Source organism: Anomaloglossus baeobatrachus, chromosome 1 (assembly GCF_048569485.1).
Source record: "Anomaloglossus baeobatrachus isolate aAnoBae1 chromosome 1, aAnoBae1.hap1, whole genome shotgun sequence".
Taxonomy (NCBI): domain Eukaryota; kingdom Metazoa; phylum Chordata; class Amphibia; order Anura; family Aromobatidae; genus Anomaloglossus; species Anomaloglossus baeobatrachus.
The window spans coordinates 904,503,242-904,523,831 of record NC_134353.1 but is presented as its reverse complement, the minus strand read 5'-3'; the positions used below and the strand labels follow the sequence as shown (position 1 = coordinate 904,523,831).

The 20,590-nt window shown below is 45.7% G+C and overlaps 1 protein-coding gene across 1 annotated transcript in view; it reads left to right on the top strand.

Annotated features, from left to right (window-relative positions):
* The window catches only part of EPG5 (ectopic P-granules 5 autophagy tethering factor), a 272,060-nt gene that overhangs the window by 204,709 nt on the left and 46,761 nt on the right, over nt 1-20,590 (top strand). Inside the window, exons 33-35 of the mRNA XM_075327440.1 lie at nt 9,769-9,976; nt 14,165-14,240; nt 15,650-15,753. Of these exons, the coding sequence (XP_075183555.1) occupies nt 9,769-9,976; nt 14,165-14,240; nt 15,650-15,753 (388 nt within the window). The remainder of the gene's footprint in view (nt 1-9,768; nt 9,977-14,164; nt 14,241-15,649; nt 15,754-20,590) is intronic.

The window sequence follows — 20,590 nt, the reverse complement described above, 5'->3', positions numbered from 1 at the left end:
CATCTATCATTCTCCTGACTCCCCTCTCTTTCCATCTAGTAAATAGCTTGTTTTCTCGTCCCAGGGGAAAATTTGGGAATGCCCAGGGGTTCAAGTACTTGGACACTTTCCATGAGAGCCCCAGTTTTTTCCTTACCGACTTCCATGTTAGCATGGTGTCTCGGAATATAATTGAGTTCCTTATGTGCCCTTCAACCCTGGATAGTGGGGAGTGCAGAATGGACGTCAGATCCCACGGTGACGCATATTTAGTTTCCATCGCATGATCTGAGTGCCTACTCGTTCCTCTCACCCAATCAATTACATGCCTCATGATACATACAAGATTATACCCTTGGACATCTGGAAAGTTTAGACCTCCCTCCTCTGCTGACTTCATCAGCGTACGCAGCTTTATTCTGGGTTTCCTTCCCCTCCACAGAAATTCTGTATACGCGGAGTTGAGCTTATTCACATCCTTTAGTTTTAGCAATAGCGGGATTGTCTGGAAGGGATACAGCAGCCTAGGAAAGCTCATCATTTTTATCAGGTGACATCTTGCCAGTAATGGAAGTGGCAGACCTTTCCATCCCTTTAATTGAACTATAATTTTCCTGATTAGCGGTCCATAATTCAAGTTATAGATTGTTTCCACCGATCTTCCTATATGCACTCCCAGGTATTTAATTGAAGATTGTGCTATAGGAATTCCACATAGACAGCCATCCCTTATTTGTCCCCCCATTGTCCCATGATGCCCCTTTAGGAACATGATCTCGCATTTTTTTTTGTTCAGTTTGAAACCGGAGAATGAGCCAAATTTTTCAATCAAGGCAAGAGTCTGTGGCAAATCCGCACCGGGGTCCCCCATATAAAGTATGATGTCATCAGCAAAAAGCGCTGTCTTTACTTCTGAACCCCTTATCTTGATTCCTTTAAAGCTATTTTGTCCCTGTAGTATTCTTGACAACGGCTCGATTGCCAGGTTGAATAAAAGAGGAGATAATGGGCAGCCCTGTCTTGTTCCCTTCATCAAAGGGAACACGTCTGATAGAAAGCCCGGAGTGTGAACCCTAGCTCCCGAGTTGGCATAAAGGTTTCTAATGTAAAGTCTCATCTTGCCTACAATCCCTATGGCCTCCATTACCCTGTCTAACCACCCCCAATTTACATTATCAAACGCTTTTTCTGCGTCAAGTGTAACTAGGGCAGGTCTAGCCCCTCCCTCAGTGAGACCCAGTCTAACCGCGTCTACCACTAGAATTGTCTTTCGGATATTGGTAACGGCATTTCTCCCCTTAATAAACCCCACCTGGTGATTCGTAATGATCCTAGGTAAGATCTCGGCCAGTCTATTAGCCATGATCTTGGACATAATTTTTAAATCCTGATTTATGAGCGATATAGGTCTATAACTAGAGGGATCATCCAGGTCCTTGGTTCCCTTGGGGAGTAATTTAATATATGCTATGTTGGAATTTTTGGGTATTTCCGCCCCTCCCAGGAAAGCATTAAAGACTGAGGTTAGATCCGGCGAGATCAGATCCTTCAGAGCCTTATAGAATTCACTATTGAAACCGTCAGGTCCCGGTGCCTTGTTGGTGTTAAGCTCCCCAATTGTTCTCGTCACCTCCTCTACTGTGATATCTGCGTTTAAGGCACTCAAATCTTCCTCCGTCAAGCTAGGCATTTGGGCTTGTCTTAGCCACTCTGCCTCATCAGTCATGTCGTTATTCCCTGACCCATATAGTTTTCTATAGTAATCTCCCAACAGTTTATTAATGTCCTTAGGATCCGTAGTCACCTCTCCCCCCTTTGTTTTCAGTTTAGAGATCACTGTCATCTTTCTGCTGCCCCTTGCCAGATTGGCCAACATCCTTCCCGCCTTGTTGCCAAACCTATGTAAGTCAACCTCCTTGTGCGACCAGAATAGTTGTTCCTTTTTTTTGGCCCATTCGTCAAATCCCTCTTTTGCCTCCAACCATCTGCCTTTTGTCATGGGAGATCTATTTGTCACATAATTTGTATATGCTACCCGTACTGCTTCACTATGGAAATTATAATTCTCATTGGTTTTCCGTTTGATCATGGCTGCGTACCCCACCAGACGGCCCCTTAGGACCGCTTTTGCCGTTTCCCAAAATATCACTGGGGACTCTCTATGTTCCTTATTGTCCTCTGCGAATTCTCCCCACCACTCCTGTAGCACCTTGTGGAAATTATCTTGCCTGAGAAGGAACGATGGGAATCTCCATATGATATCTGTACCTCTCCTGAATTTCTCTCTAATGCCCAATCTCACCGGACTATGATCAGAGATCACCATATTCTCTATCACACAATCTTGCGTTCCACTCAGTAAGTCTTGCGAGATCCAGAACTGATCAATACGTGACCAGCTATCATGAGGGTGAGAGAAGTGTGTATACTCTCTGTCATGTGGGTGAGTTAGTCTCCAGATGTCTTTCAGTCCTACGTCTTCTAATGTTACATCCCTATTGTCTAAACTCCTGCCCACATTAGCTGTCCCCTCCTCGCCCCTCCTCCTATCTTCAGCTGAGTCTGGGACAGTGTTAAAATCGCCTCCCACTATAATGTTAGCCTCCCCATCTGCTAATATGGTGGCCTTTATGTCATCATGGAATGTGATTTGTTGTGAATTTGGGCCATAGACATTATAAATACTGAGTTTACCCGCTGGACTAACGATTGTTAAGTGCTGCCACCTTCCATGGTCGTCTGCCTCATGTGCCACTACCTCATGACTGAATTGTTTATTTATTAGAATCATAGTGCCCGCTTTTCTACCTTGTGCCGCTGCCCCGTAAACGGTGCCCACCCAATGTTTCTTCATGCGGAAAAAGTCCTCCCCCCCCAAGTGGGTTTCCTGTAATAAGGCAATGTCTGTCTTTAGTCTTTTCAGATGTCTCAATATCATTGCTCGTTTGTTAGGTGATCTCAGCCCTTTAACATTCCACGTAGTTATCTGTATCATGTTAACCTGTGTATTCTGCTTTTACTACTCCCTCCCCTATGGGCCCCTGCATCAAGGAAGACGAGATGTTCAACACTAGAATCACAGTTGGTACCACAAAATCGACACTCCCTTTCCCCACCTTGCAAATATAACAAATACAACAAAAAGCATGTAACTGTAAAACATATTTTCCCTTCCGAGAAATCCACGGCGTTTCCCGCCACGTTGGTGAGCTCCCCTATTCCTAGCCAAAATATGTAGCTCCCTAATCACCCCCCAAAAAATATATGTTCTATCCCCGGACTAACTTGAATAAGCCTTTGAAAATTATGCAAAAATTAGCACAGTATGTCAAAACCTCAGCAAGATTCTCCAGTCCTACTTATCTCTGACTCCAGGTAGCCATCAGTCCGCCCAGAACAGGCCCACTTCATTTGAATTTGGATGATGTTCCTGGACAAAGGAGAAAAAGAAAAAAAGAAAAAAAAAGACCAAGGGGAGAGAAGATGGAGAAAGAAAGGAGAAGAACAAAAAAAAAAAAAAAAAAGAGGGGGGGAAGAGGACCCAGACTTTGGGATGTTTTCCTCTCTTTTCTCCCTTCCCCCTCCTCCTCTCACCTCCCCAACCCTCTCTCCGTAATGCATCCTCCTCAACGCCTCTCCCTGTTTGGGAAGAGAGAAAAAAAAAAAAAAAAAAAAAAACAGGCAAAAAAAGGAAAAACAATGAGCGAGTTCCAGTTCAGGTATCATGGTTTCTCTCCAAGGGTTGGTTCCTGTGTTCCAGGCGAGAATTATGCTGTCGACCCGGGCTTGGCCTCCTTTCCTCCCTGGTCTCGACTTGCTTTTGTCCCCCAAAACGTCCCACATCTCTTCCTGAGCTTGTGGGGGATCCTCTTCTATTATTCCCTTCTCCACTAGCTCCTTTTTCTTGCCTTTCTGACCTAGTCTTGTCGAGCTCTGCCATGAGAATGTTTTCTGCTTCTTTGTAGTCCTTGTAGTATACAAACGAGCCATTGGGGTTTCTAACTTTCAGTGTAGCAGGGTATAATAGCTGGCACTTTACTTTTTTGTTGTACAGAAATGAGCAAATTTTGGTAAATTCTTTTCTCCTTCTGGATACTTCCGCTGAATAATCCCCAAAAATTAGCAGTCTGTTGCCTTGATATTGTAGTGGACGCTTTCGTTCTCTAAAGGCCCTCAATATTTCCTCCTTATGCTTATAATCAAGGTACTTGACAATCACCTGCCTGGCTCTTATCGGGGTATTCTTGTTTGAGTTTTGGCCCTCTCCCTTATTCGCCTCCTGGTGTCTCAGTGGACCCACTCTGTGGGCTCTTTCAACTCTGAATTTCGCCTTTATGCCCAGGGCCTGCGGTAGCTCCAACTCGCATATATTATCCAACCGTCCAATCGACACAGACTCTGGCAACCCGACTATACGTAAGTTGTTTCGTCTCGATCTGTTTTCCAAATCGTCCGCTTTATCCTTCAAGTATTCATTAGATTTTGCTAGAGCTGCTATTTGTGCTTGCATAGCCAGTATTGTCTCCTCGGAGTCAGATATTCTCTGCTCTGATTCTGCCAGTCTAGAGGCATGGGCATTTATCTGTTTTTGCATATTAGCTAATGATGTTTGTATGGCTGCCTCAATAGCCACTTTAACCTCTTTTGACAAGTGTGATGTCACTTCTTCAGCCAGTTTTTTATAGTCCACATTAAGCTTTTGTGTGTACTTGTCTTGGCCTGCAGGTGGTGCTGTTTTCTTAGTTCTCTTTGTCTGGACTGGGCCACCACCTCCATCCCCCAATAGCTTGCAGGCTTGTGATGTTGGTGTAGTAGGCTGCTTTTTGTTTCCTTTGGAAGGGGTACTATGAATTCTTGCATTTGACTTCCTGTGAGTCTGAGTGGGATTAATCTCCCTGTGCTGTTTGTCAGTTTCATCCTCCAACACTGCTGTGTCTTTGAGCTGCCCTGCTTTGTCTGCATCCTCTCTCCCCTCTGCCTCCATATCTCCTTCATCCTCCCATTGCGATCCACCATCATCAATCCCCTGCATCCACCTCTCTCCTGCTGTGTCCTCCTGTGACTCCTCGCTCATATCTTCCTTATCTCCTGTCTCCTCGCTCATATCTCCCTTATCTCTCCCCTTCCAGCTCTGTGTTTGCTTTTCTGAGTCTCTCACCATGCGTTCAGGCTCCTCCCCCATCAGGCTCGGTGCCATTATCTTATCTTCTCCTCTGTCCATATCAAAGCTTCTCCAGGCTGATTCACCGCTCCCAGAGCTTCTCAGGAGGTACCGTTCCATAGCTGTCTGCTTTAGGTAACCTCCTGTGCTGCTCTCTGTTTGGTGGCTCGTCCGGGGGGTCTGTTTTTAGTCGGTTTCTGTGAGGGGTGGCAGGAGCTTCTCCCCTAAGCTGCCACCTCAGCCAGGACAGGAACAGGAAGTCTTGAATCAGTTTTACATCCAGATCTGTGGCTGTAGCATGGGGGCAAAATTCTCACCATCGCTAGCCAATATTTACATGAATTGGTGGGAGAAGCAGTTCATTTACAACTCTTGGAACCCTTTTCTTTCAGATATATTCTGGTATGGTCGCTTCATAGACGATATTTTGATAATATGGCGTGGAGGTGAAGCGGCCATACCAGAGTTTTTTAGGTACATTAATTCTAACATGTTCAATCTGAAATTTGTTTCTTGTAGCCAGCGTGAGTCTATTTCCTTCTTAGATCTCACTCTTGTTGGTGACTCAGTGAACAAACGAGTTAACTCTGAGCTCTACAGGAAAGATGTATCAGGGAACTCCCTTCTTTATGCTACTAGCCACCATCCTAAGCATATAGTAGGGAATATACCTGTGGGGGAATATGTTAGGGCCAGGAGATCTTGCAGTACTGAGACAGCCTATATAAGAGAATGCGAGGTCATTGATGGTAGACTGCGGTATAGGGGTTATGATAGAGCAATGATTAATAGGGCCAAGACTAAAGTAAATCTTGAATCCAGAGCACACTATTTGAAGCAGAAAATTCCTATGGAAAAAACAAATCAGAACAGTGTTCCAGTATTTTCTACCCAATATAGCAATAGCTTTTGGAAAATTACTGAGATTGTACGCAAGTTTTTGCCTATTTTATCTGTAGATAAAACTCTTAAAAATATTCTGGACACAGGTTGTAGATTTGTCTCTAGACGTGCCCCTACAATTGGCAGTCTTATCTCTCCTAGTGATGCATATCTGGCAAAACCTGCATGCAGTTCAATAAAAAACTGGTTACCTACATGTGGCTCCTATAAGTGCGGCAAAAAGCAGTGTGGGACATGCTCTCATATGTATAATACCAAAGAGAGTGTTAATTCCACTACTGGAAAACGCTATAAAATTAATTCTTTCATCAACTGCAGTTCAGATCACTGCGTTTATGTTGTAACTTGCGAAAAATGTCGCAAACAGTATGTAGGCTCCACATGCCGCACTTTAAGGAGACGCATTGGGGAACATTTATATGATATTATAAATCCCGCCTCAAGGAACTTGTCAGGGGCTTCACAGCATTTTTTATATAATCACAATGGGGATGTTAGTTCCTTTAAAGTGAATGCTGTGGAACAGATTCCAGCCCCTAGAAGAGGTGGAGATCGTATTCAGATACTGCGGGACAGGGAAGCCAGGTGGATTTTGACATACAATACCTGCATGCCAATGGGCATGAATATCAAAAGTGATTTAATGTATATATATTGATATGTTGATTATTGTTCTGAATGCTTTTGGTATTTATTGCATATGGGTATGCTTATGCTTGTAATCATTATTCATAATTGATCCATTTCTTTGAAAAGTGTCAATCCATGGAGATTAATGGATATAAATTTTTCCTGTATGGGATCTTATGGAATTTAATTAATTATATTTGGCACATCCCAAAGGGTTAAATTGATTCAGGAAGATCTCCTTTTTGCAATGTATTAGGCTGCTGCCTTGCTGACATAATTGGGTTAACCTGTGTATGTTTGACCAGATGTAGCATTCTGGGAAGTGAAGAGGTTTTTTTTTTTGTTTTTTTTTTTTTTGTTTTTTTTTTTCTCTATATATTATGTGTTTCATTTGGATAACATATGTCTATGACTAAGGGCCACAATGGCCAGAAACGCATAAGACGCTTTCTTTTTAAAGAAAAAATTTTTTTTTGGATGTCATTCTGATGATTGGTGTTTTAACAATTTTTCAATAAAATGAATTTTTAATTCACATCCATCTCGGACGTGTTGCTGGATCAGGAAAGGAATTTCCACTACTTGCTGCTTTATATTCCTGAACACGGAATTTATATCCCTGCACCGTTCTGGGTCCTGGAGCCAGGTGAAATAATATTACGGGTGAGCTGAAAAAAACCTTTCTTTTCTTACCAGCTCTGTCGCCACGGACCAGGAGCTCTCTTCAGTGGTGGCTTCGACCCCTCTCCCTGTCCCAAGGGCGCTCCTTCCTGACTCCGTCCTGGGTGATTCTCACCACGGATGCCAGCCTTTCCGGCTGGGGAGCGGTACATCTCCACCACGGAGCACAGGGCACTTGGACTCCGTCCGAGTCAGCCCTTTCAATCAATATGCTGGAAACCAGAGCTGTGCTTCTAGCTCTCCTAGCCTTTCACCACCTGTTGGCGGGCAGGCACATTCGAGTCCAGTCAGACAACGCGACAGCGGTTGCCTACATCAATCACCAAGGCGGGACACGCAGCCGCCTGGCAATGTTGGAGGTCCAACGCATTCTTCAATGGGCGGAGGACTCCAAGTCCACCATATCCGCAGTCCACATCCCTGGCGTAGAAAACTGGGAGGCAGATTATCTCAGCCGTCAATCTGTGGACGGTGGCGAGTGGTCCCTGCACCCGGCAGTGTTTCAGTCAATCTGCCGCAAGTGGGGCACTCCGGACGTGGACCTAATGGCATCCTGTCACAACAACAAGGTTCCGGTTTACGTGGCTCGCTCCCACGATCCTCAGGCCTTCGCCGCGGACGCTCTGGTTCAAGACTGGTCCCAGTTTCGTCTGTCCTACGTGTTTCCCCCTCTAGCTCTCTTGCCCAGAGTCCTGCGCAAGATCAGAATGGAGGGCCGTCGAGTCATGCACCGGACTGGCCCAGGCGAGCTTGGTATCCGGACCTGCTCCAACTGTCCGTGGAGATGCCGTGGCATCTTCCGGACCGTCCTGACCTGCTCTCGCAAGGTCCGTTTTTCCGCCCGAATTCTGCGGCACTCAAATTGACGGCGTGGCTCTTGAGTCCTGGATTTTGACGGCTTCTGGTATTCCTCCTGAAGTCATCTCCACTATGACTCGGGCCCGTAAGTCTTCCTCCGTCAAGATCTATCACAGGACTTGGAACATTTTCCTGTCCTGGTGTCGCTCTTCCGGCCATTCTCCTTGGCCATTCTCGTTGCCGACCCTTCTGTCTTTTTTACAGTCCGGTCTGCAGCTAGGACTGTCCCTCAACTCTCTCAAGGGACAAGTCTCAGCTCTATCAGTGCTGTTCCAGCGGCGTCTCGCCCGGCTGGCTCAGGTCCGCACCTTCATGCAAGGTGTGTCTCACATCATTCCGCCTTATCGGCGGCCCTTGGATCCCTGGGACCTTAACTTGGTCCTCACGGTATTGCAGAAACCCCCTTTCGAGCCCCTTAGGGAGGTTTCTTTGTATCGTCTTTCTCAAAAGGTGGCCTTTCTAGTTGCCATAACTTCTCTCAGGAGAGTCTCTGATTTGGCTGCGCTCTCCTCGGAGTCAACTTTTTTGGTTTTTCACCAAGACAAGGTAGTTCTCCGTCCGACCCCAGACTTTCTTCCTAAGGTGGTCTCTCCCTTCCACCTTAACCAGGATATTTCCTTGCCTTCCTTCTGTCCGGCCCCTGTTCATCGCTTTGAGAAAGCGCTGCATACTCTAGATCTGGTGCGTGCTCTCCAGATTTATGTGTCTCGCACCGCTGCGCTTAGGCGGTGCACCTCTCTTTTTGTGCTAACCACAGGGCGGCGCAAGGGTCTCTCTGCTTCTAAGCCGACCTTGGCCCGTTGGATTAGATCGACCATTTCGGACGCCTACCAGAGTACTCAGGTGCCTCCCCCGCCGGGGATCAAAGCACACTCGACCAGAGCTGTCGGTGCCTCTTTGGCTTTTAGGCACCAGGCTACGGCTCAACAAGTCTGTCAGGCTGCCACTTGGACTAGCCTGCATACCTTTTCGAAGCACTACCAAGTGCATGCTCATGCTTCGGCAGATGCGAGCTTGGGCAGACGCATCCTTCAGGCGGCTGTCGCCCACTTGTGAAGTTAGGCTCCGCCTACTTCTTAGTTTTTCTGTTTATTCCCACCCAGGGACAGCTTTGGAACGTCCCATGGTCTGGGTCTCCCAAAGGAACGATAAAGAAAAAGAGAATTTTGTTACTTACCGTAAATTCTTTTTCTTATAGTTCCGTATTGGGAGACCCAGCTCCCTCCCTGTTGCCTGTTGGCAATTTTCTTGTTCCGTGTGTTATCACCGGCTGTTGTCGTGGACAGAGTCTCCGGTTGTTCCGGTTCTTACTCGGTTCTACTTGTGGGTGGCTATTCTCCTTCAGCTTTTGCACTAAACTGGCTAGGACTGGCTACCAGGGGGTGTATAAGCTCAGAGGGAGGAGCTACACTTTTAAGTGTAGTACTTTGTGTGTCCTCCGGAGGCAGAAGCTAAACACCCATGGTATGGGTCTCCCAATACGGAACTATAAGAAAAAGAATTTATGGTAAGTAACAAAATTCTCTTTTTTTCTTGTATTCCTGGTTTCTTCCTAGGTCTTGGAGACAATTAAGTGGCTTTCAGACTTTTTTAGCAAGTTGCGTCTCTCTAAGCCGGACTTTCAGAGCTTCGGATTGTTGTCCAAATGGAGTCCTTATATCCCCGAGGTGAAGACCTTCCTGGAATATCTGGTGAAGAGTCACATCGACTATGAGGTTCTCCATATCAAACAAGAGGCAATGGGAAGTCCCACAGTGCAGACAGGTAATGAACCAGCGACCTGTGGGATGTTAGGCTATTTGTAGGGCAGCCATGTGTGTGTATGGGTTCTGGGAGAGAGTGCACTAACACTGCCATACATATGTGGTTTTTTGGATCCTGGCTGTTAAAGGGTCATAAACTAATAGGTATCTGCAAAGACAAGAATTAATTTACACATGTAAAATATTTCCAACTTTTGCACTATTAATCCTTCTGCTTGCAGCTTAAATAAAAGACACAGGCAAAAGTCCAATTTTATGACACTTCTTGAAGGGGTTGTTCCCCTAAGACAACTTCTTTTTATGTAGACTGTTCCCTAGTATTAGGGAAATACCATGTTTTTCTGTATATAAGATGCACGAGATTAGAAGACTCACCCCGAATTTAGAGAAAAAAGAAAACGTAGAAAAAAAATTCGGTCTGTCTTATAATCCAGTGGTGTCTTACCGGAGGGTGGGGGGGGCAACACCGGTGGAGGAGCGGGGTCACATGAAGCAGAGGTGGAGATGGAGCAGGGCAGCAAGGCAGGTGTCCTACACGCTCGCTTCGGGCGGATTGAGGCAGGCAAGATCCAGAAACGGCTGCGGGCTGCTGCGCTGCGGGTGGTGAGGTGAGGCAACCGCCATCCTTAGGTCGGCAATGAGGGCTTCAAAGAAATGGCGCCCAGAGACTGCGCATGCGCAGAGTGAACTATCAGCTCGCTGACAAGCAACCTCCGGGCTCCATTTTCCTTAAGTCTGCTGCTAGGCTTTAGGCGGCGCGTACGCAGATGAGATCTTGAGCCTGGAGCGCCATGTGCGCACGCGCCGACTCCGGGCGTCATTATTTGAAGTCCTCACTGCCGACCTAAGGATGGACCCTTCCTCACCGCTCACAGTGTATCGGCCCCCCAGCACAGCAGCGGCCCCCGGCAGCAGAGGCCCTTGGCAGCATTGGCCCCCCCAGCACAGCGGCTGCAGCCCGAAGCATTGCCCCTGCCTCCTGCTACCCTTCTCCACCATCTCCCAGTAAGCTACATTTGGGTTATAAGATGCACCACTCGTTTTCCTCCCAAATTTTTGGGATAAAAAGTGCGTCTTATAATCCGAAAACTACGGTAGCTGCTGTGACCAAAAGCAATCAGCTAAACTTCCCCGGTATAGGCCCCCATGCATATTATATGAAAGTATGATGTGTGCGGCGGCCTCCCAACTCTCCTCCCAACAGATGATGTTAGAGAGCAAGTAGGAATGGTTTTCTGGGCAGAGTGCACAGAAGTGTCCTTGAGGGTCAGAACCCATCTTTGCAGTATTTTTCGGCTCATGGAGTTGGGGAACACCATCTAAATAAGATGTAAATTCAATGTAATCTGTAAAGTAGAGCAGAAGTGCTGGTACCAGGTCAGCTCCTGCGCTCTGATGGACGGTGCTGGTACCAGGACATGAATACAACATGGTGGGGGATGTTATATATTTTTTTTTTTAAATTAGTTTATTAAACAGTAGAAAAAACATTTCTCAAATACAAAGCAAAAGACATAAAATATGCACATATAGATTAGCTGTGAGCCGCTCAAGTAGGCTCATTAAGTAAACATAACGCTATATTGTTAAATGTTCATTTCAAGATTGCTGTAGTGTCTAAAGGTCAAAGAAGAAGCTGATTACATTGCATTTGAGTGCTTATTGAATTCTACAAACAAACAAAAACCAGCAAACAACTATTAACTAGCTCTGCCGATAACACCATCCCAACCGTTCTGAATCTGCACCTCTCCACAATCAACATTGTATTCAGTGCTGGTAGAGACATATGGAGATATTGTACTCAATCAGTCAAAGTCAAAGGGGAAGAGTTCCACATTTCCCATATCCGGTTGAATTTCTCCGGACACCCTCTGTTCTGGTATACCATCCGCTCATACGGGAGCATTTTGTTCACCAGTTCTATCCACGCTTGCACCGTAGGAGGAGAACCGCCCATCCACCACATGGCTATGAGTTTCCGGGCCATAAAAAGGGATTCCTGCAAAAAATATTTTTTGATAGTGCGTCCATGTCCCTTCGTCCATAACCCCAAACAGGGAAAGAAGTGGTTCCAGGGGTATAGGAAAAAGAGCCAGGGAGGATAACACCGAGACAATCCCCTTCCAAAAGGCGGCAATCACCGGACAGCCCCACACCATGTGAAAGAAGTCAGCATCCCCTCCATGGCCCCGCGGGCAGTCAGGAGTCACCCGGTGTCGCATTCTGAACAACCTTAAAGGAGTTAAATACGCTTGATGTATAATATATAATTGGGTCACTCTGTTGTTAACTGAGGGTGATACCTTAGCTGGGGATTCAAGAATCTCCTCCCAGTCCTCCTCCTGTATGTTCGGGATTAACATCTCCCACCTTCCCCTAACCGCCAGTGGCTGGGACTGATTTCCTACAGATAGTAAGTGGGTGTACAGAGATGAGATTACTATTATTATTATTATTATTATTTATTACTATAGCGCCATTTATTCCATGGCACTTTACAAGTGAAAGAGGGTATACGTACAACAATCATTAACAGTACAAAACAGACTGGTATAGGAGGAGAGAGGACCCTGCCCGCGAGGGCTCACAGTCTACAGGGAATGGGTGATGGTACAATAGGTGGGGACAGAGCTGGTTGCGCAGAGGTGTACTGGACTGAGGGCTAATATAGGTTGTAGGCTTGTTGGAAGAGGTGGGTCTTCAAGTTCTTCTTGAAGCTTTCCACAGTAGGGGAGAGTCTGATATGCTGAGGTAGAGCGTTCCAGAGTATGGGGGAGGCACGGGAGAAATCTTGTATGTGATTGTGGGAAGAGGAGATGAGAGAGGAGTAGAGAAGGAGATCTTGTGAGGATCTGAGGTTGCGTGCAGGTAGGTACCGGGAGACTAGGTCACAGATGTAGGGAGGAGACAGGTTGTGGATGGCTTTGTATGTCATGGTTAATGTTTTGAACTGGAGTCGTTGGGCGATGGGAAGCCAGTGAAGGGATTGGCAGAGTGGCGAGGCTGGGGAATAGCGAGGGGAGAGGTGGATTAAGCGGGCCGCAGAGTGTAGGATAGATTGGAGGGGTGCAAGAGTGTTGGAAGGGAGGCCAGAGAGCAGGAGGTTGCATTAGTCGAGGCGGGAGATGATGAGGGCATGCACTAATGTTTTTGCTGATTTTTGGATAAGGAAAGCACGGATCCGGGAGATATTATTGAGTTGTAGTCTGCATAAGGTGAAGAGGGCTTGGATAAGTGGCTTGAAGGATAGAGCAGAGTCGAGGGTTACTCCAAGGCAACGAGCTTCTGAGACTGGGGAGAGTGAGCAACCATCAAGTTTGATGGAAAGGCTTGTTGGAGGAGATGAGTGAGGAGGAGGAAAGACAATGAATTCTGTTTTGTCCATGTTAAGCTTTAGGAATCGCGCAGAGAAGGATGATGAAATCGCAGACAGACATTGGGGGATTTTGGTTAGTAGAGAGGTAATGTCAGGCCCAGAGAGGTAGATCTGTGTGTCATCGGCAGTCCCTTAGGGCCCTGGGACCGCAGAATTCCAATTAAGGGAAAAGAGGATATAAGGGCAGCTCCCGTCCTATTCTGCATATGATGTTGGATTGCTGATCTAAGTTGCAAGTATCTAAAGAAGTGACATCTAGCCACTTTAAATCGGGAGTGAATTTGTTCGAAAGAGAACAAAACATTTTGTTCATATATATTACTCAAAGTGAGAGCGCCATGCCATGCGAGCTCCAGAAGATAGAGGACGGGTGTTCTAGTAGCATAGGAAAATATATGTTCTGCCATAAGGGCATCTCGGCAATAATGTCCGAGAAGCGTACCACCCTTGATGTTATATTTTTTGCTGTTCACTCCATTTTTTTTTTTTCTTAAATTGAGGAGAGCTTTTTCGGAAGAGGATGGGGCCAAATTTTACTTTACTCGCAAAAAATTGGCATGAATTATAGTGCAAATGTACGCTGGCTCACGGGTTGGTATAGATCTGATTTTGTGGTGTGCACACTGAGCAATAGATGGTTTAGTAAGCAAGGTGGGCCTTTTAATAAATCAGGCGCATCCTTCCCCATCGTCCTTTTTATTAAGACCAGAGTAAAAAATTCTCTTAATAAATCTGTCTTAAATAGGTCTTAATAAATTGCTCTATTATAAAGCAAATTAACGACACTATCCACTTCTCCCCTGTACTTAGTGCTGAAATCTCTACATTCGGTGGTCACCGAGCTCTTTAAGCCATGGATCATGGTCCTAGATAAAGATGAGAACAGGTAAGACAAAGTTGCATTGAGGCAAGCAAAATGATTTGCATTACTCTGGGCTGGCGTCCAATTCGGTACTCCGTGGCACCCGGATCTAGACAGTGCATTACTCTGGGCTGGCATCCTGGGCGCCTCTTAGGGTTAGTCTTGTGACAAGGCCTCATGCCATTTTGACATCACAGGGGCTCAGAATTTCAATTCTTCACCAATTTCAATATATTGGTTTGTTGCCAGTGAATGAGAATGCTCTTGTTTCCATTCAGAGGCAGTAAACCTGTATATACACGGTGGCTCAGTGGTTAGCACTGCAGTCTTGCAGCGCTGGAGTCCTGGGTTCTAGTCCCACTAAGGACAACATCTGCAAGGAGTTTGTATGTTCTCCCCGTGTTTGCGTGGGTTTCCTTCGGGTTCTCCGGTTTCCTCCCACACCCCAAAGACCTACAGTTAGGGAATTTAGATTGTGAGCCCCAATGGGGACAGTGTTGCCATTGTATGTAAAGCGCTGTGGAATTAATAGCGCTATATAAATGAATAAATATATATATATATATATATATATATATATATATAATATATATATATGTATTTAAACTAGTTTAGCTCTCCACATACAACTCCTGTCCAAGTGTAGCCAATGCTCCATGAGCGGCACGGCCTGGACTCCAGACTGATACGTGGTAGCAGAGAGATGTGTGCAGCTGATGTGTTCAGCTCACAGAGTATTGTATAGACTGGATACTATATTGTGCCACATTATTAAAGGGATCATTAATTGGACCATCATTAATTGGACCATTTAAAGGGAATCTGTCAGGTGATTTTCTAGTACAAATCAAATGGTATCTTTGAATAGGACTTGAGCAGCCCTTTCAAGATCAGTAACTTTAATTGCGCTACCTTATCCTGTTATCTTGTCGTAAGCCCTGGAGAATTCAGTGTCACACACCTGCTAGTAAAGCATATGTAAATCCAAACTGAATATGAACTGCTCCCCATACCCACCTCTCGGCAGTGATAGTAAAAGACAGTGAAGATTTTTTTACTATCACTGATGCCCACAGGGGAGAGGTGGGCGTGGGGAGCAGTATATATTCAGTTTGATTTACATATGCTTAACTAGCCAGCTTGGGGAACTGACTTCCTTGGGGCTCACTGCAAGATAACCAGATAAGGTAGAGAAATAAAAGTTACTGATCCTGAAAGGGCTGCCCAAGCCTTATTCCAGGATACCATTAGTTTTGTACTAGAAAGTCACCTGACAGATTCCCTTTAAGGATTTGACTGAGTAGTGGGAAAAACCCTTTAATATATACAGCTTTTGGTCACACTTTTTTTGTCACTAATGAAGGTGATTCTGCAGGAGAACATGTGATATTGTCTATTCTGTACACTCTGCACCTTCTCTGCCCTTTCCTCAGCAATCAGCGCTGCTACCCCTGGCTGGAAAGCGACTCTCGCACCGCGGTCATCCTGGTCCAACTTTTTTGTGACTGCATTTTGACTCTGCACCAGAAATTTCAGGGTGAGTGCTGGAAATATTGTATATGAAAATGCATAACCCTTGTGACCGCAATCCTGTGAAGAGGATGAGTTGAAATTTATAAGCCAGACTTGAACACCCTCACAAATTCAATGTGAGGCGCACGTCTCTTAACATTTCTTGTATCTTTCAGCCGTTCGTTTTCAATAAATGAGATTTTGCACCATCACCGTAGATTTTTATTTTCCCCAGAACAGTTAGCCACGCTTCTTCTTCTTTTTTTTTTCTTTTACTAAGTACGCCACTTCATACAGAGCAGGATGTACATGTGTATTATCAGGCTTAATGTTCAGAGTGAAAACTGCAAGATTTCAAGAATTATTTTATCTATTTTTTTTTTTAATATTAAACATATTTGTTGTAAGAATTTCAGTGATTTTATTTTAACGGAAAAACATTATATTTACAACTAGCTGTAGTACCCAGCATTTCCCAGGATAGTAACGAAGTGTCTCTCTGTCTCTACTCTCTCACTCTCCCTCTCTGTCTGTCTCCCTGTCTGTCTCCCTGTCTGTCTCCCTGTCTGTCTCCCTGTCTGTCTCCCTGTCTGTCTCCCTGTGTCTTTCTCTGTGTGTGTGTGTGTGTGTGTGTGTGTGTGTGTATCTGTGTCTCTTTCTCTGTATCAGTCTCTGTGTGTCTCTGTCTCTGTGTATCTGTAAATAGGAAAAAAAAGAAATCCTTTCTCACCCGTATACCAGGATACACTGAGACACCAGACCAGGCAGTTGGCTATTGCCAAAATTATGTAGAGGGGAAAAAGGAAAATTGTCCGTAGTCCCAACTGTGCTGCCATATTCTTCTTGCTTTATTTCACACACATGGACATAGACAAATTAAAAGCAAGCTGTCGGACCACACAGGGTCCCGCCTAACATGTTTCGGGTTCTAACACCCTTAGTCATATACATAGAATAGCTCACAAAACAACCCATATAAAATAGAAACACATACCCACCCAATAAAGCAATAATTACTAATTGTCCACAAAGTTAACCCTTCACAGTATATTGTATGCAACATATTACAAATGCCAAGGGTATATTCACTCAAATTTAAAGAAATTTCTCAAAATCTCAATAATTTACCCTGACATAAATTTAACAAAAGGCATATATATAATACATGAAAACCATATATACATGAGGCACAAATTCTCTACAAGTAGTTCTGATATACAGTATATATATGTGTTTCTGTCTCTGTATCAGTCTCTGTGTGTCTCTGTCTCTTTGTGTCTGTATCTCGGTCTGTCTCTGTGTGTGTCTGTCTCTACCGACATCATATTACCCCACACATAATCTTCTTATACTAAGAATGTCCTTCGTTCCTATAGCAACCAATCACAGCTCCTATTAATGACCTGAGGTTCGCAGCTCCATTGACTTTAATATAAGCAGTTTTTTTGGCGAGTAACTGTAAAGCGCGGGGGTTACATTTTTCCCTCAAAACATAGTCTATGACGTGCCCTGAGTCACATGAGGCGGCTGTGCAAAATTGTGTGATCGTAAATGCGACTCTACGGATTCCTTTAGCGGACACACACATATACACACACACACACACACACATACATATATACACACACACACACACACACACACACACACACACACACATACATACATACATACATACATACATACATACATACATACATACATACATACATACAGTCATATGAAAAAGTTTGGGCACCCTTATTAATGTTAACCTTTTTTCTTTATAACAATTTGGGTCTTTGCAACAGCCATTTCAGTTTCATATATCTAATAACTGATGGACTGAGTAATATTTCTGGATTGAAATGAGGTTTATTGTACTAACAGAAAATGTGCAATCCGCATTTAAACAAAATTCACTAAAGCACTAAATTGGTTTTGTAACCTCATTGAGCTTTGAACTACATAGGCAGGTGTATCCAATCATGAGAAAAGGTATTTAAGGTGGCCACTTGCAAGTTGTTCTCCTATTTGAATCTCCTATGAAGAGTGGCATCATGGGCTCCTCAAAACAACTCTCAAATGATCTGAAAACAAAGATTATTCAACATAGTTGTTCAGGGGAAGGATACAAAAAGTTGTCTCAGAGATTTAAACTGTCAGTTTCCACTGTGAGGAACATAGTAAGGAAATGGAAGAACACAGGTACAGTTCTTGTTAAGCCCAGAAGTGGCAGGCCAAGAAAAATATCAGAAAGGCAGAGAAGAAGAATGGTGAGAACAGTCAAGGACAAGCCACAGACCACCTCCAAAGACCTGCAGCATCATCTTGCTGCAGATGTTGTCAATGTGCATCGGTCAACAATGCAGCACACATTGCACAAGGAGAAGCTGTATGGGAGAGTGATGCGAAAGAAGCCGTTTCTGCAAGCATGCCACAAACAGAGTTGCCTGAGGGATGCAAAAGCACATTTGGACAAGCCAGTTACATTTTGGAAGAAGGTCCTGTGGACTGATGAAACAAAGATTGAGTTGTTTCGTCATACAAAAAGGCGTTATGCATGGAGGCAAAAAAACACGGCATTCCAAGAAAAGCACTTGCTACCCACAGTAAAATTTGGTGGAGGTTCCATCATGCTTTGGGGCTGTGTGGCCAATGCCGGCACCGAAAGTTGAGGGTCGCATGGATTCAACTCAGTATCAGCAGATTCTTGGCAATAATGTGCAAGAATCAGTGACGAAGTTGAAGTTACGCAGGGGATGGATATTTCAGCAAGACAATGATCCAAAACACCGCTCCAAATCTACTCAGGCATTCATGCAGAGGAACAATAACAATGTTCTGGAATGGCCATCCCAGTCCCCAGACCTGAATATCATTGAACATCTGTGGGATGATTTGAAGCGTGCTGTCCATGCTCGGCAACCATCAAACTTAACTGAACTGGAATTGTTTTGTAAACAGGAATGGTCAAATATACCTTCATCCAGGATCCAGGAACTCATTAAAAGCTACAGGAAGCGACTAGAAACTGTTATTTTTGCAAAAGGAGGATCTACAAAATATTAATGTCACTTTTATGTTGAGGTGCCCATACTTTTGCACCGGTCAAATTTTGTTTAAATGCGGATTGCACATTTCTTTATCGTTCCTATGGGAGACCCAGACATTGGGTGTATAGCTTCTGCCTCCGGAGGACACACAAAGTACTACACTAAAAAGTGTAGCTCCTCCCTCTGAGCATATACACCCCCTGGATAACCAAATCTAGCCAGTTTATCGCTTTGTGTTCAGGAGGCATACATCCACACATGCATTCTCATCTGATTTTTCATTTTGGAAAGTTTTTGAAGAAAAGCGGGTCCAAGTCTGGACCCCCGGCATGTCCCTTCTCACCCCACTGTGTCGGCGGTGCTGTTAAGGTTGATTCCAAGGCTGGAGCCTTACATGCCGCGCTCCTTCACCATCCCTCGGGCTCTGGCTTGAAGTGGGAGCCAGCAGGGTTCTCCTTGCTTTGCAGGAGGCCGGTCTCCATCCACAGCCCTTCAGGATCCTGCTGGACGGAGCACTCATCCCCAGGGACTTGAAACCCTGCGTCTCACAAGCTAAGTACTGAGACGTTTATGTTTGGGGGGGTCCCTTGTATTTTATTGTTGGGGAGAGTGTGCTGTGTAACTGTTCTGACATTTCCGGCCGGTTCTCTGGTCGTCACCTGAGAACCGCGCCGATGGAGCCTGCGCGCCGGCCGCATCGCTTAAATTTAGGCCCCGGCTTCGCCTGAGGCCTAGTTTCGATTTCACTGCCATCGCATGTCAATCATGCAGAGGGACAGTGCGGCTCCGCCCAGCGGCCGTTCGGCACAGAGGAGGGACACTCCTCTCTGAGTAAATGTCCCCTCCCCTGTAAATCTCCTTGGCCCTCCAGATCCCGCTCTCGGAGTAGGTCCCGCCCCCTCTCCTCGCTCCGGCGCCATTTTATCAGCGTTCTCACAGCGATCGGCGCTGGCTGCAGCATCTCTGCTAATCTGTCTGGGGGTCCGGGCTGTGGGATCTGGAGGGCACACAAACGGTCTGGTAAGCCACAACCTCCGGTTGTGGACCTGCTTATATACTCTCTGGGGGTCATCCTGGCTCAGAGCCCCCACTTCAGCAGCATGTCTCACACGAGGAGCAAGGCTGCAAGGCTGTACGCAATATGCACTGCATGTAAGCTCGTGCTGCCCGAACCGAGCACATATCCACATTGTGATGCCTGCTCTCACCTGACAATGCCTCAGCCTGGAATCGCACCCACAGTGGTCCCTCCGGCTGCTCCGGCTCCGGTGGCTGAACCCCCGGCTTGGGTAGAATCCTTCTCTAGGTCAATCTCCCAGTCTTTTGCCGACTCCATGGGACAGCTGTCCCGGACTTTGCTGAACATGCATCAGCCCCCTTCTCAGAGCACCGCTGCTGCTAGGGCTCTCTCAGCAGAGCTCACAGAGGATTCTTCATCTGGTCCCAGACCCCATCCTCCTAAGAGGAGACGCAGGGCTCCCTCTTTTTCCTTGACCCGCGGCTCTGATTCAAGAGCTGACTCGCAGGACGAGGAGGATGCCGTTACTGGGGGCTCGGAGACTGCCTCCATGTGCCCCATTGATCTGTCCGAAAGTGACTCAGATGTTAGTGATTTGATTGCGTCCATTAATTCTGTACTGGACCGCAATCCGCCAGTATCAGAGGAGCAACCCTCTCTGGCAGAAAAGCACCAGTTTACCTCGCCTAAGAGGGCAAAGAGTGTGTTCTTTAACCACTCCAGTTTTCAGGCCACTGTGACCAAGCCTAGGGCCTGTCCTGACAAACGCTTCCCAAAGCGTGGTTCTGATGACTGTTTTCCCTTTCCAC